At 36.5% G+C, this 27,373-nt stretch overlaps 1 protein-coding gene across 3 annotated transcripts; it reads left to right on the top strand.

The window, feature by feature from the left end:
* The first annotated feature begins 101 nt into the window (after nucleotides 1–101).
* Nucleotides 102–27,181, top strand: grhl2b (grainyhead-like transcription factor 2b). Of its 3 annotated transcripts, none has more exons than XM_055220597.2 (16): nucleotides 102–430; nucleotides 2,847–3,033; nucleotides 3,373–3,440; nucleotides 3,523–3,880; nucleotides 4,246–4,301; nucleotides 4,534–4,690; nucleotides 7,426–7,537; nucleotides 14,631–14,725; nucleotides 18,946–19,104; nucleotides 19,375–19,432; nucleotides 22,047–22,186; nucleotides 22,835–22,872; nucleotides 23,081–23,172; nucleotides 24,764–24,849; nucleotides 25,281–25,345; nucleotides 26,430–27,181. In XM_055220597.2, the coding sequence occupies exons 1-16, from the start codon at nucleotides 408–410 to the stop codon at nucleotides 26,542–26,544; spliced, it is 1,809 nt and encodes a 602-aa protein (XP_055076572.1). In that variant the 5' UTR covers nucleotides 102–407; the 3' UTR covers nucleotides 26,545–27,181. The 3 variants fall into 3 exon arrangements, with proteins under 3 accessions (XP_055076572.1, XP_055076573.1, XP_055076571.1); XM_055220598.2 differs by lacking the exon at nucleotides 102–430 and adding an exon at nucleotides 437–1,153; XM_055220596.2 differs by lacking the exon at nucleotides 102–430 and having other exon boundaries at nucleotides 2,242–3,033.
* The last annotated feature ends 192 nt before the right edge of the window (nucleotides 27,182–27,373 follow it).

The following is a 27,373-nucleotide window of genomic DNA, read 5'->3' on the forward strand; positions in this document are numbered from 1 at the left end:
GCCAATCAATGAGCTTCCTTTACGCACGTCGACCAATCAGAGCGCTGGCCCGCCCCCACTTGAACCCAAATACTTCACACAGAAAACAAAACCTATCAAAGTTTACCCATATGTCAATACGCAAACAATAATAATACAGAAAGCGTATTTTTTGTTAAGCTAAAAAGTTTAATATTTCTTTTTGATGCTGAAATTAACACAATAAATCTTCGGGAAGGACGGGACCGCGCATCTCATCAGGTGCTTCCTACCTGCTCCTTCAGACCTTGTGAAATAATCCGGGAGAGAAAAGCAGATTTACCTGTAGCTCGGGTTCTGGCATCTCTCTCACTCTCACTCTGTCTTCTGTTACCTGCACCGACTTGAAAGTCCAGTTTCACAAGGAAGAATCACGGAGGAAGAGAAATATGTCACAGGAGACAGCAGACAGGTAAGAGTCATTATCTGCGTGCGACATGAGCTTCATTACCTGCGCGCGAGTGTCGGAACGTCGCGCGACCCCTTCTGCATTTCCTTACATTAAAGAATATCCTCCTTGAACTTTACTTTCATGCTCGCAGTATTTAAGTTAGGGTCGTATGATATTATAGGCTACACGTGGATTTTGGTGTTTTTTTTGTTGTTTTATTTGATAAAGCTCAACATGGAGGGAAAGTTTTTTGCGGTCAAAACGCCATTTTTCACGGAGGAAACACCTTGAATACAAACACACAGATATTCATTTTCTTTATTTACAATTGTTTTAAGTTGCAAAACAGACGTTTTATTCACTACGTGTGACATTTATGCTAAAATAATGGTTGATGAAGTTTTTGTTGTGGTTCACCATTGTTTTGTTAGTAATCCTGGATAATCTTAGATGATTTGAGCGTTTATGTGATGCATTAATTAAATGCATCAATTTTATGAATATGTTATTCACATTGTTGGAGAGATCAGTTGTTTTGATTGTTTGGATCCGAAATTTAACATTTGTTTTGTTTTTCGTAAACGCAGTGCAGAATAATTTTATTAATAATAATAATAATAATAATAATAATAATAATTTAACATTATAATAACCTGTTTATTGGTTGTGGTGAAACAGTTGAGTGAAACACTTTTTTGTGATCTTGATCTTGTCATCTATCAAAGCAGGATAATTCATCTTAAGGTGTGTCATTTTGATCTGAATTCACTACTTTTCCCTTTAAATAAATCACAATAACATTTTCCCGCGAAACACGGGAGTGTAGGCTACTTGCAGTCCTCGTGCGTTTACTCATGGATGACTTGTGTTGTTTTGTAGAGACAATGATTAATTCTGAAGAACATTTTACAGATTATTCTTTAACATTTTGTTGTTAGTGACTTTTCGAAACGAATAATACTTTTCATATAAAAACTCGACTGAAAGTGAAAACACACATTTATTTTTGACTGACGTGCACCCAAGCCAGATCTTAAAATTGGCAGTTTTTACTCTGCAGGTTTACACAATAAACACAAGAATGCACTAGTATGAAAAATAAAATTGCATTGTTTAACTTGTTCAAGCGAAAAGCAGAACAGTATAAAATGCTTACTGTCAACATCATCTTTAAAATGCTGAGTTTATATTTGAAATGATAAGTAATCTTATTAATGTAGTCCTGTATAAAAGCCCTACACCACCAGACTGCAAAAAAAAGTTACGATAGACTTTTATTCAGTATTATTCGATGTTTGTGGTCATTGTATTCTTATTGTATTATTACAATTTATTGATAGACAGTGAGTTAAAATAGTCTTTGAACAACGTCTGGCATCTTCAAAGAAAGGAGGCTAGATATTTTCTCAAACCCTTATTAACTTTTCTGAGTTTTAAGCAGCTGGTCTTAAAGGGAAAGTTCACCCAAAAATGAAAATTCTGTCATCATTTACTCACCTTCATGTTGTTACAAACCTTTATAAATGTCTTTGTTAGGATGAACACAAAGGAAAATATTTTAAGAAATGTTTGTAACCAAACCATTTGTGGACCCCATTGACTTCCATAGTAGGAACAAAGAATAATGGAAGTGAATGGGGTGAATTTTCATTTTTGGGTGAACTATCCCTTTAAGGCAATTGTGGTGCATTTGTGAAATTAGTTCCCTTTTAGATTAAAATAGGTGTCCTAGCAAAGTAACCACAGGTGTAATTTATCACATTAAAGGGATAGTTCACCCCAAAATGAAAATTCTGTCATCATTTGCTCTGGTGTTGTTACAAACCTTTGTAGATGTCTTTGTTCTTATGAACATGAATGTTCATAATCAAACAGTTCGTGCCCCATTCATTTCCATAGTATTCTTTATTCCTACTGTGGAGGTGAAGGGGGCTCATGAACGGTTTGGTTACAAACATTCCTCAAAATATCTTCCTTCGTGTTCATCGGAACAAAGAAATGTATACAGGTAACAACATGAGAGTGAGTAAATGATGACCAAAATTTCATTTTTAGGTGCAATCCCTTTAACAATGAATAGTAGCATTTGGAATTATTTTTGTTTTGTGATATTAAACTTTGTTATTTTGTTCACTAACACAATGCTATTTGTATAGTTTAAAATTTATTATAAGTTAAACAAAACATTTGCAAAAACTTTTTGTGGCTACTCTATAAATACAAGTGACTTTCACCTATCAGCTGTCAGTATTGGTTTGATATCTTCTGGCATTGATACACTGCACATCAGACAAAAGGTGCAGTGTGCAGGTTTGTTTGCAACAGTATGCAAAATAGAGCTTTTACATGGAGCTTTATCAGTTGGATCACTTATGCCGGTGTGCACGTTGCTGTCTGCTGATGTGCTGATATGTTGGTTTGTGTGTGTGTGTTGCAGTAAGAGGCTAGTGGTAGTTGTGCCCAATGAGCCGTCTTTCAACCCGCGGCGGGCCTACACCAGCGAGGATGAAGCCTGGAGGTCTTACCTGGAGAATCCTCTCACTGCGGCCACCAAGGCCATGATGAGCATCAATGGAGATGAGGACAGTGCAGCAGCTCTTGGGCTTCTCTATGAGTACTACAAGGTCACAACATTGCCTTAATCTTAGACTTCATAGTATATAAGCGGTCGAGTCAATGTGAACTGTGAAATAATGAAAGCTCCAGTTTTTATGCATTAACATTTTAGTAAAGTAATTAACCAAATGAGCAGATACAAAATAATATTAAATGACATAATTGAGTCATTGAAACTATAATGCTTACTTTAATTGTTGTGTAAAGTAGTTTTAATAGATCAGAAACCTAAACTGAAGCTATTATAGTGAAGCAATGCATTTATTAAAGCATTATATGAAATAAAATCATAGTATTATTATAATATGCATATTAATTGTTGTTTATCGATGTTTAATACTCTACAGGTGCCCAAAGATAAGAGAGTATTACCTATCGGCAAAGTGGTTGAAATTTCAGAAGAGCAAGAAAAGAGGTCTGATTTAAACTATTAAACACAATTTATGGCGCATAGTATATTGCCATCATGCACACCTCATGTTTCTTTGCATTTTTAGAAACACCACAGTAGGAAACGGCAGTCAAACAGAGCCGGAGACGGTAGATAACCACGTCCAGGTGCTAAAATCAGTACCGGTGAATCTGTCGCTCAACACCGATCACCAGGACAGTAAACGGGAACAGTACATCACAGGCCAGGGGGAGAGCGGGACCGTTGCGGTGGTAAAAGCTGAAGTTTACACCCCTATCCTCTTGGGTTCAGGGGTTCACTACAGAACCGAGGGGGAAGAACAATCGCGGGTCATCTACGAGCAGGCCCACTCGTTCGACACGTCTGCCGTCTGTCATGGTGGATTTGGAAAGGACGATCACCGCAGCAGTCCAGATAGCACATACGAAGAAGACAGCAATGAAGTGAGTGATTTATGCCTGGTAAACATTTGTATTTCATCGAACCTCAAGTAGATTTAAAGGGACAGTACACCCAAGAAATTATTTAATTATCATTTAGTCCATATTGTTTTATTCCAGTATTTTTGTCTAATCACAACACATTGAGCTTTGCTGTTCAGTTCAATGAAAAGCAAGCTACAAAATGACAACAAATCATTTTTTGTGATTTTTTAATAATAAATCAAAATTGCATTTCTGTTTTTGATCATCTAAGAGAATTTAAGACACAAATACACATCTGTAAATGATAAAGATTTTTTATTGGTTTGGTAAACTATTCCTGAATAAAGCAAATGGATGACTGATGAATTGTTACTTTTAAACAGAAGTATCGCCCATCATCTCTTGGAGCTGATGACTTCATATACGACCAGACAGATATGTAAGTGTATAAACTGTTCGAAAAAATGGTCAAAATACGTAACTGGGGCAGTACCCTTTTAAAAGGTACCAACCTTTGAGATACTAATATGAACTGCAAAATTGATGCAATTTTTGAAAGGGTACAGCCCTAGTGACAACTGGGATAAATACTTTCACCATTTCTTCCGAAAATTATGTTTGTATGTAATGCCTCACATACTTGAATAACATACTAAACTGTTCTTCAACAGAGATACCTTCCAGTACACACTAGAAGCTACCCGGTCATTACGACAAAAACAAGGCGAGGGGCCTATGACCTACCTTAACAAGGGCCAGTTTTACGCCATTACACTGAATGAGACCAGTGCCAATAAACGTCTCCGTCATCCCATCAGCAAAGTGAGGGTGAGTGTGACATACATCTCTCATCCAACTAATACAGCATTCAAGTTGATTTTAATGTTAAAACATTAGTCCATTTTCTTAAAAAAAAAATTTTTTTCCACATAATTTACTCACCATCATGTCATCCAATATGTTGATGTCTTTCTTTGTTTAGTCGAGAAGACATAATATTTTTTGAGGAATTTTTTCTCATTTTAATGGACTTTAATGGACCCCAACTTTTAACACAGTTTTAATGCAGTTTAAAATTGCAGTTTCAAAGGACTCTAAATGATCTCAAACGAGGCATAAGGGTCTTATCTAGTGAAACGATTGTCATGTTTGGCAAGAACAATTAAAAATATGCACTTTTAAACCACAATGTCATCACATCAAGAGGTCACGGATGACGTATCGAAACTCCGCCCCAGTGTTTACAAGTGTGGAGAAAGAGGACCGTTCCGACATTGTTGTATGTGGAATGATACTAATTAATGTCTTTGTTTCAGTTTATTGTTCAAAATGGTCCGCAAATGTTCGTTTCATATATGTAACACGTGACCTTTCTACGTCATTACGTCAATTACGTGAGGTCGCGCTGGCGCGTCACAGGACCAGAGATAGACGAGAAGTTGTGGTTTAAAAGTGCATATTTTTATTTTTCTTGCCAAACATGACAATCGTTTCACTAGATAAGACCCTTATGCCTCGTTTGAGATCATTTAGAGTCCTTTGAAACTGCAATTTTAAACTGCATTAAAACTGTTAAGTGTTGGGCTCCATTAAAGTCCATTAAAATGAGAAAAAATTCCTCAAAAAATATTATTTCTTCTCGACTGAACAAAGAAAGACATCAACAATTTGGATGACATGGTGGTGAGTAAATTATGTTTTTTTAAAGAAAATGGACTAATCCTTTTCTGGACTTTATATTTTCGAGTGCCTTGGTGTTTTGAGTTTTTTGACTAATTAAAAAATCCTGCATCAAAAGAGCACCGATTTATGGACTTCATACCACAGTAGCATTGTTGACATACTTTTTTATATATGGATTTTGCATTCCATTTAAAGTCAAACATGGGAAATCCCTACTTCACATGTGTGATTTATGACCATAAAGATGTTTTGAAACAGCAATGCTATGAAGAAGTGTCTTAGCAACCAAAATGCAGAGGATAAACAATGTTAGTATTTGTTCTGGAGATTCATGATTATCAACAGATAGGATCTTTTGCCAAACAGGTTTTAACTTCAACGCTTTATTTGCTTATAAGACAATGTTTATCATTTACTGGATTCGTTCACTCTTTCCTGATGACACAGACCACCTCTGAAATTGTGAGTTGTGGCATCAAGTTGACTTCAGATGTCTGTTTTTCAACACATTCTTACTTGCCATATGAATCTCTGTTTACATTTCTGCATAGCCTAAAATACATTGCTCAAGGTACATATCACTGCATCTTTCCATGAAATGTCTACTACAGGCGTTTGTTTGTTTTAAACACAGGATTTTTATACAAAGATACAATGCAGGCACATACACAACTTAAAACCTGCTTATCTTTGATTTTTGTAACCATGCACGCATGCGTGTACAGGAGAATGTAGTATATAGCCCAGGAGATGCATTGTATTTTGCGCAATGCGCATGCGTCGAACGCCTGTGTAGACATATGAGTAAAAAACTATGCTTTTGACTGCGCGTCTACGTTCGTGACACGTAAAAAACAAACTATACTCCGGGCTTTACGGTGTTCTCTGCTTTTTATTTTAAAGGGGACATTTCACAAGACGTTTTAGGATATTAAATAAATCTTTGGTGTCTCCGAAGTACGTATGTGAAGTTTTAGTTCAAAATACTATATAGATAGTTTATTTTAGCATGTTAAAATCGCCACTTTGAAGGTGTGAGCAAAAAGTAGCTGTTTTGGGGTGTGTTTTTAAATGCAAATGAGCTGATCTTTCACATGCTTGCAGAGAATGGTTTACCAAAACTAATTTACTGGGTTGTTGTTTTTTCTATGTTGATAGAAGCACTGGGGACCCAATTATAGCACTTAAACATAGAAAAAAATCAGATTTTCATGATATGTCCCCTTTAATAAAACCCAGCCAACTTAAACATACAGATGTATTTTGATTATTGCTGTCTCTTTTGTAAGATGCCACTTTGTTCCACATAGTCGAACACGATCAATCCTGACAGTAATGACATCAAACGTTTATCAGCAAAAAAAAAGCATGAACTGAAGAATATTTGCTGTTTTGTGCCGCTACGTGTGGGTTGTTTTCCATACCCCATGTATTTTTAACTTTCTAATATGAAGTAGCCACTTTAATAAAGGCTTTTTAAATTTTTCATTGAAGAAGAGTGCCTTGGATTAATCTTTTTGATATATTCACTGAAGAATATTTGCCTTTGTAACCTTGAATGAACCCGCATCAAAACAAAGCAAAAACAAGCACCTCCAGTGCCTCTAGTGGACACCCCAACTGAAAGATGCAGCGATATGTACCAACAATAACATATTTTAGGTTATGCAGAAATGTATGCAGAGGTATGTAATTCCAATAAGCTTGTGTATGTTCTGTTGGCACTTTTTTAAGTATGAAATTCTGACTTTTCGAGTTGAAAAGGAACATATATAATATAAAGATACAATTAATGGACAATGTAACTGCATGACAGGAGGGAATAGCAGTGTTTGCTAAGGTAGTTTTTAATTGTGATTATGTTCATTTTTCTCTGTCAGAGTGTCATCATGGTTGTGTTCAGCGAAGATAAGAATCGCGATGAGCAGCTGAAGTACTGGAAATATTGGCACTCTCGCCAGCACACAGCTAAGCAGAGAGTTCTGGACATTGGTAAGGCTACCTCTGTCTTCATACACCTGTCTCATTTGAGGTCAGAAAAAAACAGACCTATGCGAGTTTGCCAAAGCAAATGATTAATGAAAGTTACAATACTATATGAAGAGCTCTTTTCCAAAACGCTATAAATCCATTTCAAAAGTTTTCAGAAAAAAAGTACATTTTTTACCTAGACCCACAAATTTTGTGAATATTCAATTTATTCTGTTAAAATTGTTTTTTTTTGCTCAGTCTGAACATGTTGAATAATGATTATTAAATCAAACAACAATATTGTTGATTATAAATTCAAAGTTAATTTTTAATCTACACACAGTTTGTAACCTCACACGCACACACAGCGAGCTCCCATCGATCTGCTCTCAATGGCATACCATGTAAAAACGCGTTCATAATGTCCAATCCAAAAAGCACAACTTTACAGATGCCCCTGCATTGTTCACTAGCCACATTTTGTACTTTTGCACTACACACAATCTACAATAGCAGCTTATCATGGTCAATGTATCAAACGCCAGTCTGTCTATCAACAGCCTATCGAACTATTCAGTACTTTTCATGTTACGTTAGCAGGCTTCTTCACAGGAAAAAAGTTTATCGCGAAGGAGAAACGTACAAAACTGTATTAAACGAGCCAGTTCTGAAATGAAAGTTTTACATACCAAACACTTTGATGAAGATCGCCTTGCAAACGGGTACCTTCTCCGGATGATGTATTAACATGACATTAATCCTCATTTTGATGAATGAATGAACATAAACAAACATCTGTTCAGAGCGCCGCCATTGAATTGCGTCGAACGCTCGTCAAATTCTGATTGGTCGAGAGGATAAATCGCGTTTAGGCTAAAAATAGGCTTCGGCGCTATCGCACAAGGAAATGTAGTGATTTGGCATGAAACGTTCATGGAGCAGTGAATAGGTTCAATCAGTACACAGCCAAATGACATGACAAACTCATTTTTTTTTTAAATGGCGTTTATAGCGTTTTGGAAAAGAGCTCTTCATATGTAGATGGGGGGCAATGAATAAAGATACACTGACAGTTCCAGCTATTGATATGTCAGATTTCTACTGCCATACCAACCTGTAGTTGAACAGACAGAGAAAACATTTCACAACTGTGCAGGGAAGCAAATGCTTTCACATTATGTTTTAAATGATTTTCTAAAAGGATGCACTTAAGTTACTGCTCAGAGCCCTTTAATAAGTTGTTTCTTGAACAAAGTATTTGCTTGGCTTCAAATGTGTCCACCACAGGTTTGAAGCCTGATGGAGCTTTGAGTCGCAGACCCCTCAGGGCTCTCAGGAGATTGGTTCCCCTTGGCTTCACTTAATGTTTAAGCACACAGAGTCTGAACTGATATTTGTATTTCTTGTAGTACTTGTAGGTAGTCATAGTTCTTTGATTGCTTGTAGAATTAGTAAGTAAAATGAAGATGAAATGAACATCAGCTGTACTCATTGATTTGGATACAGTTTTTGACAATTAACCAAAATGCATTTGGATAGTTTTAAATACTTTTTAACTGTAACTTGCGTGTGAATGTTTTTACAGTCATTACGTAATCGTGTTTAATAACCGGGATTATGATTTTTCCCAAATTGATATTTGTGTTGCATTAATAAAGTAAGTTAAAGTGTTTTTGGTAGACTAGAATAATACAATCCACATAAATAAACAAACTCTTTTATGTTTTTTTTAAAGAAAAATGTATTAAAGAAGTTAAAATAAGACTGGATAACGCAAATCATAAACATTTTTAATACTAATAGTGACGAGAAACTGATAATTATATTGTTATTGTCGCACTTCATGGTTTCAAGATCCAGTTTCTTTTCTTTATTGGATGTGTGGTATTAAAGGCAGGATAGGCAGGAATTATCTAAAAAAAACTTTTTTACAAATTTGTTTAAACTGTCTTTATATACCAATACATAAGTAAAATGTAAGTACTCTGAAAAAAGAGTATAAATCTTGAGTGTCTGTAGACCTCTCACGACTGTTTTAAACACAGCTCATTATTTCCATTCGGGACGAAACAAATGATGGGCTTGCGCGACTTGCGCGACTATCACTCTCTCTCGCGACCATGGCACCACCCCTGTTGCTACGGGATCTGCCCACACATGCGCACACCCGATTGATTTGAACGTGCACGAGGCACTCTAGGAAGAGCAAAAGTACAGCAGAGAAAGAGCATTCAGAACTCACAGTACCTGCATATGCAGTCAGCGAAGGCAACAAGGCAAAAAAAGGAATAAACGAAGAAATCAAACGAGAGTAAATATCGCGTGGCTTTTCCTCGAGTCGAGGATGCGGTAGCGGTATTGTCTCCGGTGTGTAGTCCTCATCAGAGTCAACAATGCTTTCATCACGGAAACTCTTACATGCAAAACACCGTATATTTTATGAATCTTCCACGAAATTCACCTTCATCACAGTGTAACTGATGGCAATAGAAAAACTTGTATCAATGCAATCTGTTTTTAGCTTTGACTTATAAATATAACTAGCTCGTTTGTTACCGAATCAAACAAAATATATTTTAAACTTTACCAGTATTGATATGCTAGCTTAATAGTGAGTACTAAAAGCCATCCACTAAAAGGATTAGTCATTTTCTTTTTAAAAATCCAGATAATTTACTCACCCCATGTCATCCAAAATGTTGATGTCTTTCTTTGTTTAGTCGAGAAGAAATTATGTTTTTTAAGAAAAACATTCCAGGATTTTTATCAGTTTAATAGACTTCATTGGACCTCAACAGTTTACAGTTTCAATAAAGTTTAAAATTGCAGTTTCAACGCAGCTTCAAAGCGCTTTAAACGATCCCAACCAAGGCATAAGGATCTTATCTAGCAAAACGATTGTCATTTTTGGCAAGAAAAATAAAAAATATGCACTTTTAAACCACAACTTGCACCAGCCGTGTGACGCACCAGCGCAACCTCACGTAATGCGTCATAATAATGTCAAAAGGTCACGGATGACGTATGCAAAACTATGATCCCAGTGTTTACAAATGTGGAGAAAGAGGATTGTTCTGAAGTTGTTGTATGTGGAATGATACTAATTAATGTCTTTGTGTCAGTTTATTGTTTAAAATGATCCGCAAATGTGCATTTCACATATGTAACACGTGACTTTTCAACGTGCTTACGCAATTACGTGAGGTTTTTAAAGAAAATTGACTAATCCTTCAAGTTCAGTCTAAACACAAGTTTATTAGCCTTAGTACAACAAGTGATGTAATAAAGGTGCAAAAGGATGTGCAAACATTGCATTTTCACTCTTTTCACATCACTTCTGTAATTTTACATGGTGTTTACGTGAGATTACCTTACATGAAGTGGTCATTGTAAATACAAGTGTAATATTGATGGCTGCCATTGTTTCCCCTCACTGGGAACAAAGGCACATACATTTATGTAAAAAAATCACAAATTCCTCTTTTCTGGGTTTTCGTCTGTGACGGCATTTTGTAGATGGATTGTCTCAACACGGTTAGTGCATTTTATTGAAAGGAATCACTTACTTCTTATTCTGTGGACAACGGCAGATAGCCATCTCTTGCCCTCCAGCAGGGCATTCCCCTAAGTGTGTGACGTCAAATGAAAACTATTGACTTCATTACAGTTACAGCCTCTTTGAAGAGACCCATGGTTATTTAAAGCACAGTTATGGGAGATCCCAGTAATTTTCCAGTTTATGAATCCCCAAATTTTACCTAGTCCAGTTTCTCCTGTACGTGCAAATTCATGCCATCTTTAAATTGTTGTAGTCCATAAGAAGCAGGGCTGCATGCGTCCGAATGATTCACAACTCATTCACACCTTGTCACACCTTCAGTAAACCATCATCTCGTGCCTGTCTCTTCATGTTCTTCCCTCATCTCTCGTAATCAGACGCTCTGCTATGTCTTTTGTCAAGTTTTGGCCTGGAGACTTTAAGAACATGGGAGCACCCTTAGGGAATATCTGAGCTATCTTTGTTTTAAACGAGTCTAATAGATGAAAAAAATAGAAAAACCTTTGATGACACATTTTAACAGCAATGAACGCTGATGGGTGTGAATACAGAGCGGGTGGACAGGTGAGGTGGACGGTTCTCCAGACATATGGTATATTGCCGAAGCCAAGTAGGGGAGACAGGGACTAAAATCTGACACTGCCACGGTTAGGATTTGAATAGCAGTTGAGGTGGGATTGTTCCTTAGGCTTGGGGCCATGACACTAGAGCTGGGATTTGAATCGGCCTATTTAAAGGGGGGAGCAGGCTAACGGACATGAACGGGTGTGTCCGAGTCTTGGTAAACCACGTAATGGTGGTCCATCGGAAAGGGTTCTGCTTTCCTAACTTCAGAGTAAAACAGATATTGTTTATACTTAAATCATTCTACCTTGGAAATGAACACGCTTGTAATATTAGCTACTTAAATGGTAAAGTGCTTCGTAACTGAAGAGGTTGGGCTAAAGCAAGTGTCACTTTTACTATTGATTTTTCTTTAGTACTAAAGTAAGGGATTTGAACAAGCTCTTAGTATAAACTTAAATGTGTAATTGTTCTAGCTGATCTGACGACTAATTTTGCTGGGGGTGATGCTAGCAATAAGTCCTATTGGCTTACGCAGTGACAGTGTCATGACCTACACAAACCCAGCTGTCACTCCCTAATAGGGTGGCCATTTGTGCCATTTCCGCCGGACACGTCTCGAACATGTTTTCGGGTTCATTCTCCGGAAGCCACGCTGGTCGACCGCACACATCATCAAGGTTTAATATTTCGGGTTTAATTTCAGAAAAGCAACCGTTACATTTCAAGGTAAGAATGAAACTACAATGATTGTATGTCTTAAAAGAAATAAATCTTGATTTTCTAATGTATTTTAACTGAAATGTGAGAACCTCGATGACGTATGCGGTCAAGCAACGCGACTTCCGGAGAACGAACCCGAAAACATGTTCGGGACGTGTCCGGCCGAACTGGCACGAATGGCCACCCTACTCCCCAATTCATACACACGTCTTGTAACCACTCAGCATTGGCCTACACACCTAGCAACCTCTCGGCAATGACCTTTTTGGGGGCAGTTGTGCCCTAATGTTTAGGGCGTTGGGTCTCATGGTTGCGACTAAGGCTCTGTCCACAAGTACATGGGTATTCCCCACTGAAAAATCCAGCAAAGACCAGCATAAGCTGGTAGCTGGTTTTAGGTGGCAGTAGCTAGTCTAAGCTGGTCCTTCCAGCCTGGCAAAGGTGGTCAAGCTGTTGGGTCAGCTGGTCTTCCACCCTCACCAGCTAAGACTAGCTTAAAAGGTGACCAAAACACAGCTAGATCAGCTTGTTACACCAGCAATACCAACTAAAACCAAGCTGGGAGACCAGCTAAAACCAGCTCATCAGCTTAGGCTGGATTTTTTAGTAGAGTGGCCATTCGTTTACACGCAAACGCAGTATCAGGTCACTAAAACCAAACTTTATGCTAGGATGAAGATTTTTAGATACTCGGATTGCAGCGTTGTCCTGTAGCTGGTGAAACCTGAGTTTTGACATGTGATGTGCTGAGGGCAAACTCTGCAATGGCTTCTGATTGGCCAACATAGCTTTACGGTTAGGGATATATCCCCATTTGTTGGTTTGGCATGCTATTGGCAATATCAACCACTCAGCAATGACCTACAAGTCTAGCAAACACTCGGCAATGAGTTTGTGAAGAGCATTTTTGAAGCCCAAAGTTGGCGGAGCCGAAATAGGATAACAGTAAATAGGCAAAGAGGTGGGATGTGGGTGGAGCTGAGGTACCTGGTTGATGTCGCGCTTTAAGTATTTGCAACGCCTCCAGGTCAGAAATTTCATTTTTTAAGGGTTGACGATTGGCTCTTTTTACCGGAAGGCGGGGCAAGAACGGCCATACCGACTGTTGTGATCTTCCCCATTCATATCATTGACTCATCTTGTTAATATTAAGTACTGTATCTATGATTACACCTACCTTAAAGGGACACCCCACTTTTTTTGAAAATATGCCAATTTTCCAGGTCCCCTAGAGTTAAACATTTGATTTTTACTGTTTTTGAATCCATTCAGTCGATCTCTGGGTCTGGCGCTAGCACTTTTAGCATAGCTTAGCATAATCCATTGAATCTGATTAGACCATTAGCATTGCACAAAAAAATGACCAAAGAGTTTCGATACACGTTTCCTATTTAAAACATGACTCTTCTGTAGTTCCATCGTGTCGAAGACCGATGGAAAATTTTAATTTGTGATTTTCTAGGCAGATATGGCTAGGACTATACTTTCATTCTGGCGTAATAATCAAGGACTTTGCTGCCGTAACATGGCTGCAGCAGGCGCAATGATATTACGCAGCACCTAAAAATAGTTTCCTTGCTAACTTTCAATAGCTAGGGACTATTTTCGGGCCCTGCGTAATATCATTGCACTTTAACAACCACTCAGGAATGACCTACACACCTAGCAACCACTGAGTTACAACACATAGCAACCATTCAGCAATGACCTGCAACCACCCAAAATAACACATAACAACAAGTTAAAAATCACTAAGAACACCTAAGCATCTTGTAGACCAACTTTACAGACAGTCAAGTTAACTCCTGTAGCTGATAGACAAGAAGACTCCAACAACATTACCTTTAAATCAACAGTAGTAACATATCATCTGAATCACAGACCTGTTTAAGTGCTCATAAATGTGAATTAGCCTATCAAGCGGCTACTTTAAAAAGCAAGTGTTTGTTTACATAAACAGATAAGCCTTATCTAGTAGCGTGGATTGGAAGCAAGCGAGCTGTTTAATATACACTCGGTTTATCAGCCTCAACAATACCCAGCTTGCTTTCTTTGGCAGACTGAATATTTAGTAAAGACACTTACACGATTTGTTTGCATACCCAGATCATACACTCCACACGGCTCTTGCAAAAATGGTTTATATACTATACATTGTTTGAAATATAATATAAAATAAGACTCGGTCTGTAGATGAATTGCATGCTGGTCTGGGCTAGTTTTGATGTGGCGCTAATGGATCGCTGACCTTTTTCTTTTTTTTAACAGCTGACTACAAAGAAAGCTTCAACACAATCGGGAATATCGAAGAAATCGCCTACAACGCTGTGTCTTTTACCTGGGATGTGAATGAGGAAGCAAAGGTAAGAACAATGGGATATATTTTCCAGTGTTTGTTTTGGATTTCTGAACATCCTGCCAACCGTACTCATCAAAACGGATGACGAAATGGCAGGTGCAGTTTGACCAGGGTTTAGTTTTCAGACTGCATCCACGTTTGGACTCTTATTCAGCCCTGGCATCATTGTGTGCAATACACAAATGTTATTGAGACACAGGGTGGAGTGTTACGACATCCGATATGTGTATTTTACACATACTGGTCTCTCTCCCTTTGCTGGCGTTATGTTTGGGATTCACAATATGCCAGTACCTCTTCCTTAGTCCTATCTATTAATTTAGATCTCTGTACAGGATCTCAGGTTTCACGTGTTCGCTACCGCCCGTAGGATACGGATCAGGTCTGTGTGTACATGACCAAACGCACACAAACCTGAGTCCAAATCCTCCCCGCCTCACAGGCAGAGTCCCTGCCCTCCTATTGTGGCTCTTGTTTGGTTCTTCTGATGCAATAAAGATTAGTTCAAACATTCAACTAGATCTCTCTAAGCAAACATTTGCTTTTCATAGCGCACAGGTTAAACGCATTAGTGTGAACTATAGAATACGTCAGAAATGTGTAGCCACACACAAAAAAAAAGGATATTTGAGTGGATCCGATTATTTTTTGAGTGCAGGAATAAACGTGCAAAATGCTCCCAGTTACATCTGATTAACATATTATAATGTGAACTGATGTGTGTTCAGCTTTTATTAGTCTCTTCAAAGGGCTTTTCATGATGGCAGACTGGAATGAAGGAAGCCATAAACTGGGTTTCTCCGTTAGTCATTGATCTGTGAGGTGGAAATGATGTTCTGGTGGAGTGGAAGGGCTTGGTTTTCTTTTACGAGAGCAGTAGATGTGTCTGTGAAACTATGTTCACTTTATAGCAACGCCTCACTAGTGAAGAAAGTTGAAATAAATAGTTTTTTCAAATTGATTAAACTTAAGGGATGTTTACAGTGCGTGCTTAGTTGCATTTATTGATATTTAGCATTGATATTGGTTGAGGCTGCACCGATATAACGGCCTATAATCTTAATGTCGGACAAAACTTTTTCCAGCCTGATCTCACGACAATTCGTACTTTTTGTATGAGTTGGCTAATTCATAAGAATTTGTGCAAAGTTAATCGTGCAAAAACGTATGATTGTCATAAAAAACAATAACGAAACCCCATCCCTAACCCCGACGTCACGGTGTTCAAGGCAAATTATAAAAAATTATCCGATTCACAATTTTACATTTCCTTTGGTGTGTAAGTTTATATTAGTACATGTTAACGATATGTAAAAGGTAAATATCGCAAAGTAAACGATGAAGCGACTCCAACGTAAATCACTTTTCTTGGACTACAACAAACACACGGATCGTAGGCAACAGTTTACTTTCTGGACCTGTTGACGTTGACACGACGCTCATTATCATAAATCTGCCCGCTTCGGACTCACAGCCGGTGAGTAGTATATGTTTTCATATTTAAAGAATTTACTACTGACTAAACCATGATTCAAACGCGAGTTTTGTGCAATGCAGAGTAGCGCTTGTTGTTCGCCGTTTCTACGATCACAAATGCAGACATGATTTTATGTTTTAGTATCTTTACCTTTTCAATCTGTTACGTCCTGCTTAAGCCGCACTGGCAAAGTTGATCGATCAGCTCGGTCATCTGCATTTTCTGGATCAGATTCGACTCGTATTGATCAGGGAGTAAAGACGACGTTAAAGGAATAGTCTACTCATTTTCAATATTAAAATATGTTATTACCTTAACTAAGAATTGTTGATACATCCCTCTATCATCTGTGTGCCTGCACGTAAGCGCTTGCTGCGACGCTTCGATAGCATTTAGCTTAGCCCCATTCATTCAATGGTACCATTTAGAGATAAAGTTAGAAGTGACCAAACACATCAACGTTTTTCCTATTTAAGACGAGTAGTTATACGAGCAAGTTTGGTGGTACAAAATAAAACGTAGCGCTTTTCTAAGCGGATTTAAAAGAGGAACTATATTTTATGGCGTAATAGCACTTTTGGGAGTACTTCGACTCGCCTGAAAAGTCCGCTCCCCTTCTCACTCTCATAATGGGAGAGGGAGGGTGTTACTGCGCCGAGTCGAAGTACCATTGAATGAATGGGGCTAAGCTAAATGCTATCGAAGCGTCGCAGCGCGCTCCAGCGCTTGCGTGCACCGCACAGATGATGGATGGATGTATCGGCAACTCTTGGTTAAGGTAATGACATATTTTATTATTGAAAATGAGTAGACTATTCCTTTAACTCCTGTCAACATTGCATTGTGAGTGAATCTTTCAAACATGGTAAGGAGCGTCACATTTCCGGCTGACGTCAGAGGTATTCAGACCAATCACAATGTACAGATTAGCCAATCAGGGACACAGCGCTTTTCAAATCAATGAGCTTTGTAACAAATCAGAGCGTTTGAGGAAAGCAGGGATATCTGGAGCAACAAAAATGCACGGTATGTGCAAAATAATGTGTTTTTTGAACCATAAACCACGCAAACACATTGTATTATACCAAATACACAAAATAACATTGTTTTGTAGCAATGAAATAGGTGCTTTTCAATACGAATTAGCCACCTTGTAAAATATGTCTGAATTGCCATGAGATAGCATTGAATTTTACGGACAGTGACTCCGACTGCTCATCCGAGGGACGCAAATTCAAAATATGTGTTCAGAGTGTCACATGTTTTGCTCGTGTTTTCAAAATATGTGTTTGTTGCGTAATGTGAACCATGTGCCTCACGTGTTTTGTCAAAAACGCTTATGATAAAAGAGACGCTCACATTCACAAAATACACGCAAGACACTCCATTAACATTAAACTCTGATTACGCATGAGATTATGCGAGTATCTGGCAAACGCAAGCGTCTCTTTTATCATAAACACTTTAGACGCGTCTGCAGCAGGCACTTATTTTGACAAGACACGTGATGCACATAAGTTCACTCGACGCGCAGAACACATATTTTGAAAAAAGGAACCACATTCATGACGGGCTTGATACATGTTATGACGAACTTCGCATCAAGCACCCTCGAAAAAAAAAAGTTAGTAATGTATTACAATATTAAGTTACTTCCAAAAAAAGTAACTAATTGCGTTACTTAGTTACTTTTCATGGAAAGTAATGATTGTGTTACTTTTTAGTGACTTTTGCGTTACTTTTTCTAGGCTGAGGCTTGATCTCTTTTAGGCCTTGCAGGTGTTTTTATAACTGAAAAGCCTGCCATCTCAGTTTCTGACTCAAATCGAATTAATTAAACTAAAAAAGTAACTTGCATTACTTTTTAAAAAAGTAACTCAAATATTAATGTGTACATTTAAAAAGTAATGCATTACTTTACTCGTTACTTCAGAAAAGTAATATTATTACGTAATTCACGTTACTTGTAATGCATCACCCCCAACACTGGTTGTATCAGTACATCCCTGATATTTAATATGTTGCTGCTGGCTACGACTAACCAGAACACGACTGGAACCCATTTTTATTTCGTTCATTTGTTTTATTTGCATGTTGGTTCGGGGTATCATCTTGTAAGCTTGCCTGGTTCCAGCTTTAGTAAAAAGATGTTGACCGTTCTTCAAGGTTCTTTAAATGAGTACACCTTATTTGTGTACATTTAGTTGAAGTGCTTCAGTGCAGTTTTCTTGTTTCTTATGATGTTAAGTTGTATTGTGTCTCACCACCACTGACCTCACACTTGTCCTCTGGCATTGGTAATGGTTGATTATATGAAACCGTTAATAACTAACCACATAAATATTTATTGAGCAAGACTTGAAAGCATTGACATTGAAATGCTTCGGGATTGAAATGGCAGAGATGTTTAAGATTAATCCAAAGCCTTCGGTTAGTATAAAGCTAAAATTCCCACCAGTTGAAGAGTTGGTTTGTGTGACGAAACTATACTGTTTGCTGTCTGAGAATGGCCTGTGGCTCAATGATATAGCAGACGTGTCAGAGCAAGCACCTGTTTTGCGTGTGTAGGTGGCTGCTGGGGGAAAAACAAGGTGCACTTTTAACGGTCACGACTCTGTAGGTCAAATCTGAAATAAGCTGTTAGGAAATATGAATACACAATACATAATAAAGAATGTTAAAGACCTGTTTCTTTAAGTTTAAGTTTATGTGCAGTGATGGAGAATTGTTGTGTTTTTCTGTGTTAGATCTTCATCACGGTGAACTGTCTGAGTACAGATTTCTCCTCTCAGAAGGGTGTGAAGGGTCTTCCTCTCATGATCCAGATTGACACGTACAGCTACAATAACCGCAGTAACAAACCTCTACACAGAGCTTACTGTCAGATCAAGGTCTTTTGTGATAAGGTAAACACCGACTCGCAGTTTCTATTATGTTCTGTTATGTTCTGAAGCAGTAAATAGGACCTCTTTTCTTAGTATTATTACAAAGCAATAGTAATACAGAGAAAATTGACAAGAGTTAAAGCTCTCTATTGCCACCATGCGGTTGTGTTTAGTATTGTTGCTTTGACCAGACACACCTCCCTTACACATGCTAATATGCATAAACTCTGAAGGATCATGTTTACTCATTTCTCTTCACTGTATTTCTGTCTGTGTCTTTGCGGGTCTCAGGGAGCGGAGAGGAAGATCAGAGACGAGGAGAGGAAACAAAACCGCAAGAAAACAAAAGGTTTGATGTCACTAAAAAATATGTTTTATAATTCACGTAGCGTACATTTGTACTATACATAAAATGCATTTCTATTCTACAAATATAGTACAAGCTGGTGTATTAAATGTTTTGCAATTTACAAATTTAGATTTTATTTTGGTGAACAAAGAATATTCAATTGTGTCGCACATTTGCATGTGACTGTTATATATTTCTGCAATATTCAGACAGTAACATAATTGGATTTTTTGTGCAAACTTTATTTAGTTTTATTACATTTTTGTTTAATTTCATTTGGTTACAATACAGATACTACACTGTAAAAAATTATGTCAAATCAACATATATTTTATGTTACTTTAAATTAACAAATTAAGTTAACCCTTTAACTGTCAAACCCCCCCCCCCTTTTTTTTTTGAATGCGGTGGTGTGAAAAGGTGATGTGTACTAGAAGTAGGGCTGCATAACAACTAATCGTGACTAATCGTTAGCAGAATACATTTTTGTTTACTTTATGTATGTGTGTGTACTGTGCATAATAGTTATGCATTTATAAATACACACACATATATAATTTTAAGAATTTTTTTTTGTATATATTAAATATTCATATTTATATATATAAATTATAAATACATATAAAAATTTATATACACATGGAAATTTAAATATATAAATGCACGTGTGTGTGTGTGTTTCTATTTATAAATAGAGTTTGTAGAATACAAGTGTGTGTGTGTGCGTGCGCGTGCGTGTGTATAATTATTATACAAAGTTCATACACATATGACATATATGATGTAAACAAAAACTTGTATTCTGCACACAATTAGTTGCGATTAGTTGTTATGCAGCCCTAACTAGAAGCACACTCTTGGTCTCATTTTAAAGAAGTGGTCAAAGGTTTTTACAGAAAGGTGTCTGGAGTGGTAATATTAAACTAAAAAACAGTTATAGCAGTTTAAGTTTATTTTAAACTATAAAATAATTCAGTAAAGTATATTTCAATATTTTTATATTAAGTATATATTTTATATTTAAAACCCATATAATTAAAAAATACTCCCAAAATGCTGTAAAATAAAGCCACAATTCTCAACTAGTTCGGATCTAAATTTCAAGTCAAAATCACAAACAATGAGGTTTTGTCACACTTTTAGTGGTTTTACCAACAAAGGCCACTAGGTGTCAACGGTTTGCTGCAGTCTCAAATCACAAATAAATAAATTACTGTCACTGCATTATTATTAATGAAAAAAGAAATACGAAAACTACATTCTTAGAGCTTTTCAACATATACAGTTTGTCAAGATTATTTCAGGTTTATAGGATATCTAATAATAAATATTTAAACACACCTTTGGGCTCACCTGTTGACCAGTGAAATTTCAGAAGATTACTTGTATTATCTCATTATTTTGCAAAAATATCACCTCAATCTCTGAGAGCTTTCCAACGAGGTTGTCAGTTTGTCAAGATTAGTGCTGGTTAAGACTAAGAAATAATTGTTTTAAAATGTAATGCAAACGTCCCACCTGTGGGAGTTAAAGGTTAAACAATTTCAACTTGTTTTTATAAGTTGTGTCAACTCATAACAAGTCAAAATTTACAATAGTATTGAAGTGACCTGTAAAATCAAGTTGTTTTAACTTCATGATATGAACAACAACTCGACCGTATTTTCCGGACTATATTTTGCTCTGGAGTATAAGTCGCATCATTTAAAAATGCGTCATAAAGAGAAAAAACATATAAGGGTCACAGTGGACTATACGTCACATTTATTTAGAAAATTATTTCACAAAATCCAAGCCGAAGAACAAACATTTAATCTGGAAAGGCAAGTTATTCAACTAAATAATAGCAGACAGAACAGCAGCCTGAATAGATGTCTGTACATTAAAGTAATATGATCAGTTATTTAAACGATAAACTATAGAATACAGAACTTACCTGGAAGGTTGAATAGGCTAAAATAACCAAACAAGCCAACTAGTGTGAAGTTTGCAGGCGTGTCATACCACATTACAGAATCCATTGAATTACATAAATACAGGACTCTCGCGGCTGTAGACTCATATATGTCAAAATTAATTCATACTGACTTACAAGGCGCACCTGACTATAAGACGCAGCACCAGCCAAGTTATGAAAAAAACACGCCTTATAGTCCGGAAAATATGGTATTTAATTTCATTACAAAAGTAGTGTAAGAAAAAGGGGTTCAATAAATTTGTTTTGTTATAGATGATACTGTATGTTTTCTTAACGCCAAGACTTGGACTCTATGCCCAGTTAAGTGATAGCTATAAATTTAGGCTAGGTTTGACCTATTATGTCATATATTGTACATTATTTTTTAATTTTTTCAATTGTATCATTTTATTTTATTTAGTTTAATGCTTATTGCTAAAACATGGCTAAGTGACACAATTGTATGCTTTAAACCTTGGAAACAGTGCTGCAGAAATGGCTAATCTTAAGTAAAAATAAGTTGTTTATGTCAATTTTATTTGATCTCTGAGGTGGACGATCAACCAATTGTGTTCCCTTTTATAAAAATGGCTGTTATGACTTCCAGCTAATTCTCCAATATGCATTCTTCCATCTCTAATGACATTATCTCATCAGGAAAGGATGGAGGAGTTGGAGCAGTTACCCTCCAAAAAAAGTGTGACACCACCTTCTTTAAAATGATGAGCGATCTGGACGCCCAGCCGGTTCTGTTTATACCCGATGTGCACTTTGGGAACCTACAAAGGGCGGGCCAGGTATGATTTACTCTGAAAACACATTCAGTGAGCACATTTATCAAGCTCTTTCTGTTGCTCTGCCATTTACAGTAGTTGTGGTTTCATAGTCATTGTCTCGGAAAGGTTGTAGGACGTCATTAAAGAACCGTCATGGTAACCTTAGCAGTTCATTGCGCTCCTAATGAGACTGAGACACAATAGAGAACACGTGACCTTTCATAAGTCTACATTAAAGGTCATTTAGACTTCCTCATGAAGCATTTGTGTATCTATCTACTGAAGTCTGACTAAATGTTACACAGATGTTGAAGAGTATTAAAGGGATAGTTCACCCAAAAATGAAAATTCTGATGTCATCCTCATGTTGTTCTAAACCTGTATGAATTTCTTTATTCTGTTGAACACAAAGAAGATATTTTGAGAAATTATGGTAAACACACAGCTGTCGTAACCATAGACTTCCATAGTAGGAAAACAAAAATTATGGAAGTATTGTGATAAATGATTAAAAGATATTTTGATAAATGACAGTAAGCAAACAGTTGACGGTACCCATTTAATTCCATCATTTTTGTTTTTCCTACTATGGAAGTCAATGGTTACAATCAGCTGTGTGCTTACCAAAATATGTTGTTTACTACCAGTAATGTATAAATCTCTTTGCAGGTATTTGCCTTTAATACTGAGGAAATTGACCGAGAGGGGTGAGTTTTTGTTTAATGGTTTAGCATTATAAGATCACAGTGATCTTCATAAATATTTATTCAAAGGCTCATTTCATAGTTTAATTATTTGTTTATTGTCAAAACATTATTAGTTTGATATGAAAATGTTCAATCCAAAATTAAATTCAAATGATCACATATTGCTCCAATGCCTTTATCAGCCCAAATGTATGTGTGTTTGTGATAGAAGTGTCCTGGTGAAGAGAATGTTCCGGTCATCCGAAGATGAATTCAGTCCCCCTCCTCATAAACAATTTAAAGAAGAAATACACAAGAAAGGTAAGTTCAACACATAGACACACTCGAAACTTGAAAGTGTGTGATTTTTGCATCATAACCAGTAACAAAATGCTAAAAAGTAGTGCTGGGCAAAGATTAATCGCGATTAATCGCATACAAAATAAAAGTGATTTTTGGCATAATATACTGTATGAGTATGTGCTGTGTGTAATTATTATGTATAAATAAATACACACACATTCATGTATGTATTTAAGAAACATTTACATGTTTATATATATTTATTTATATTTTTATATATTCTATATTAAAAAATAAATTTAAAAAAATTATATATAAGTAAAACAATTCTGAAATGAATATATGAATGTGTGTGTGGTTAAATATACACAATAATTAGACACAGTACACGCACATATATTATGCAAAAAATCACTTTCATTTTGTATGCGATTAATCGCGATTAATCTTTGCCCAGCACTACTAAAAAGGCATTAAAACTACACACTTTACTTTAAACTCAGATGTTTTAAGCTTGTACTATAGCGCAGTGGCGACCGGTCGCCCCCTTCCGAGGCAAAAAAACTAAATGTCTTTGCGGTATTATGTGTGTGGCTTGTCATGTCAAAATATGTGTTTGGTGCGTCATGGGAACCTATGTGCATCGCATGTCATGTCAAAATACGTGCCTGCTGCATACGCGTCGAAAGGGTTCATGATAAAAGAAACGATGAAAGTTTCGCAAGACACTATTACACTCTGATTACACGTGAGGTTAAGCGAGTATCTAGCTAACGCGGGCATCTATGAGTGGCACACTGCAAAAAATGACTTTCTTACTTAGTATGTTTGTTTTGTTTTCAGTAAAAATATCTAACATTTCTTAAATTAAAGCAACACTATGTAGTTTTTTTACCTTTAAATAATGTCTCTAAATTATTTCAGTGATAGAACAACTTTTAACTGGACAAATTGTACTGTTGTTGCAACCTGAGCAGCCTCCTAGCTGCTACAAGCACACTCTGAAAGTGGCAGTGGAGGGTAGAGCACACAGGCTGCCTGCAGAAGAGTGTCTGATACCAGGCAGTGTTGCACTTTTCAACCACATGGGGGAGCTGTAAGTCATTTTTACATGGAAACTACATAGTGTTGCTTTAAGATGTATTTTCGGAGAATGAGAAACATGGAAATTTGTGAGATCAGGTTGCAATGACAAAAAAATAAAAAATGTAAGCAAATTTGTGCTTAAAACAAGCAAAAAATCTGCCAATGGGGTGAGAAAAAAAAATCTTATATAATGTTTATGAAAAAATAAACTTATTTCAAGAAAATTAAAAATATATATATTTTTGCTTGTTTTAAGCACTAATTTACTTACAGTTTATAGTTTTGGTCTAAAAACTAGACTTAGTTTTTGACATATTTGACATATTCACATATTTTGACATGACGATCGACACACAACGATGTTTTGGCGATTTTCGCATTCGTGCCTCCTCGGAAAAGCTCGAGCTGGCACTGCTATAACGTATAATATCACTTTTCTGTGGCATGCTCTAAATCTGCACAATGTTATGGTATTCACGGAGGATTATAGTGGTGACATTAAGCAATGTTTATGTGTTTGCAGTGCTTCTGTATGTGAGAAAAGAGTCAGATGAGGTGTTTGATGCTCTTATGTTGCGAACACCCACTCTCAAAGGACTGATGGATGCAGTAAGTATATTTTCCTATAGAGGGCGCTATACTCTAATCTAATGTAGTTTCATGCAGACAACATACTACTAGGGCTTTAAAGGCTTCGAATTTTCTCAATGCAGGTCAGTTCACTAAAATCAGTGTAATGCAATTGAATACAATTTCTGTAATAATACTGAATGTAAAGCACATTTAATGTTGGGGTGTGTGTGTTTTAATCCTCCTAATCAACATTTAGATAAAAACATTCCTTCATTTATTATATTTATGTGCATTTTGATAATGCATTGCACATTTAAGTTAAGAATCACAATTAATTGTTGAAGCAAAAACTACTTTTTTTACAAACTAAACTGACAATAATTTCTTTTTAATTGTTATTCTCAGTTCACTTATCCTTTACCCATCAAATCCACAGTGATGTTGTGATGTTTGTTTTATCCTCATAGATTTCAGAGAAATATGGTGTGCCCATCGACAGAATGGCCAAGATTTACAAAAAGAGCAAGAAAGGGTAAGTGGCGTGCGGAGTGAGATACAAGGCACAAAGTTTTTAAGACATTTTTTTGGGGGGATACGACATATATTTAATTTGTTTTGAATCAAGAAAAAAATTTAAAGGTATATTCCATTTTCTTAAAAGAAAAATCCAGATCATTTACTCACCACCATGTCATATAAAATGTTGATGTCTTTCTTTGTTCAGTCGAGAAGAAATTATGTTTTTTGAGGAAAACATTGCAGGATTTTTCTCATTTTAATGGACTTTAATAGACACCAACACTTAACACTTAACTCAACACTTAACAGTTTTTTTCAACGGAGTTTCAAAGGACTCTAAACAATCCCAAACGAGGCATAAGGGTCTTATCTAGCAAAACGATTGTCATTTTTGACAAGAAAAATACAAAATATGTACTTTTAAACCACAACTTTTCGTCTAGATCCGGTCCTGCGTGACCTAACGTAAATGCGTAGTGACGTAGGGAGGTCACGTGTTACATATATAAAACGCACATTTGCGGACCATTGTAAACAATAAACTGACACAAAGACATTAATTAGTATCAGTTGACATACAACAACGTAGGAACGGTCCTCTTTCAACGCACTTGTAAACACTGGGGCAGAGTTTCGCGTTCGTCTTCTGTGGCCTCTTGACGTCATGACGTATTGCGTGGGGTCACGCTTACACATCACGACCGGATCTGGACGAGAATTTGTGCTTTAGGGGTGGATATTTTTTGTTTTTCTTGTCAAAAATGACAGTCGTTTTGCTGGATGGGACCCTTGTGCCTCGTTTGGGATTGTTTATAGTCCTTTGAAACTCTGCTGAAAAAAACTGTTAAGTATTAAATGTTGGGCTCTATTGAAGTCCATTGGAGTGAGAAAAATCCTGCAATGTTTTTCTCAAAAAACATAATTTCTTCTCGACTGAACAAAGAAAGACATCAACATTTTGGATGACATGGTGGCGAGTAAATTATCTGTTTTTTTCTTTTAAGAAAATGGAATATTCCTTTAAGAAGCAAGATGTTTTGTGAATCTGGATATCTACATTATTAAGTGATGTGTCATATTAACTCTCTCCAATACAGGATCCTGGTGAACATGGATGACAATATCATTGAGCATTACTCTAATGAAGACACATTTATCCTGAGTATTGAAAACTACGGCGATGGATACAAAATCACATTAACGGAAATATGATCATCATCGCATGCATTTTTAATATACTGTACAGACTTATTACTTGGACTGACTGTAGCCGTCAACACTGCAGTTAAATTCACACAGACCGACCGTCAGCTACATCTGATTCAAAATGATCTGCCAATTCATTTGAAATCACTAAAAGTTGATATACCTCATTCCTAAAAGACCTCAACATGGATTCCAGTATGAATAATTCATTGAGAGTTCAAATGATCCTGGATCTGTCCGGTGGGAAATATGGTGTTGATGCTGATTATCCTGCTGGGAATGGAAACGCTACACATCCAACAGTACAGGATACAAATGCAGACTGAAGCACATTTCATTTGGTTTTGAAGAGTGTCCAGAAATTCAAGTCAGAATTTATCCCAAAGGAAAGTCACAGGAGTGGAATTTTATTAGAGACATTTGTAAGAGAGATGCGATATTCACATAAAAACAAAAGTTGCTTTGATGTATATGATACATATAGCAAGTGTTTTCTATTGGGAATGTAATGCTGAATTACACTGTTACCTGTAGAGCTACTGATCTGTGAAAGTGTCCAATACTGTAAATGTTTGTTTCTTTTTGTTTAACGTTATTATTAATATTATTATTTTTTTTAACATAGTAAATATCATTTAGTTTCTGAGTGTCTGACATCTTTCTGATGTACATTTTTATGAAAATACCACGTGTGCCATTTCAAGTTTTTTATCTATTTGAATAATGTTGAACTGTAAAGCACCACAATTTTAAAAGCATTGGGGATTTGTAGCCGAGATTCATTTCAGCCATGTTTATGGATTGCACTCATCTTTTCAATGTGAAATATATTTTT

The sequence above is a fragment of the Misgurnus anguillicaudatus genome, chromosome 20 (assembly GCF_027580225.2).
Source record: "Misgurnus anguillicaudatus chromosome 20, ASM2758022v2, whole genome shotgun sequence".
NCBI classification, from domain to species: Eukaryota; Metazoa; Chordata; class Actinopteri; order Cypriniformes; family Cobitidae; genus Misgurnus; species Misgurnus anguillicaudatus.

Excerpts from the sequence above, each read along its gene's own strand:
- grhl2b (XM_055220596.2), top strand. The coding sequence starts at position 2,782 with ATGCCGGTGTGCACGTTGCTGTCTGCTGATGTGCTGATATGTTGGTTT. Across the intron at positions 3,034-3,372 it reads TTCTCTATGAGTACTACAAG|GTGCCCAAAGATAAGAGAGT; the intron begins GTCACAACATTG and ends AATACTCTACAG. Across the intron at positions 14,726-18,945 it reads ATGTGAATGAGGAAGCAAAG|ATCTTCATCACGGTGAACTG; the intron begins GTAAGAACAATG and ends TTTCTGTGTTAG.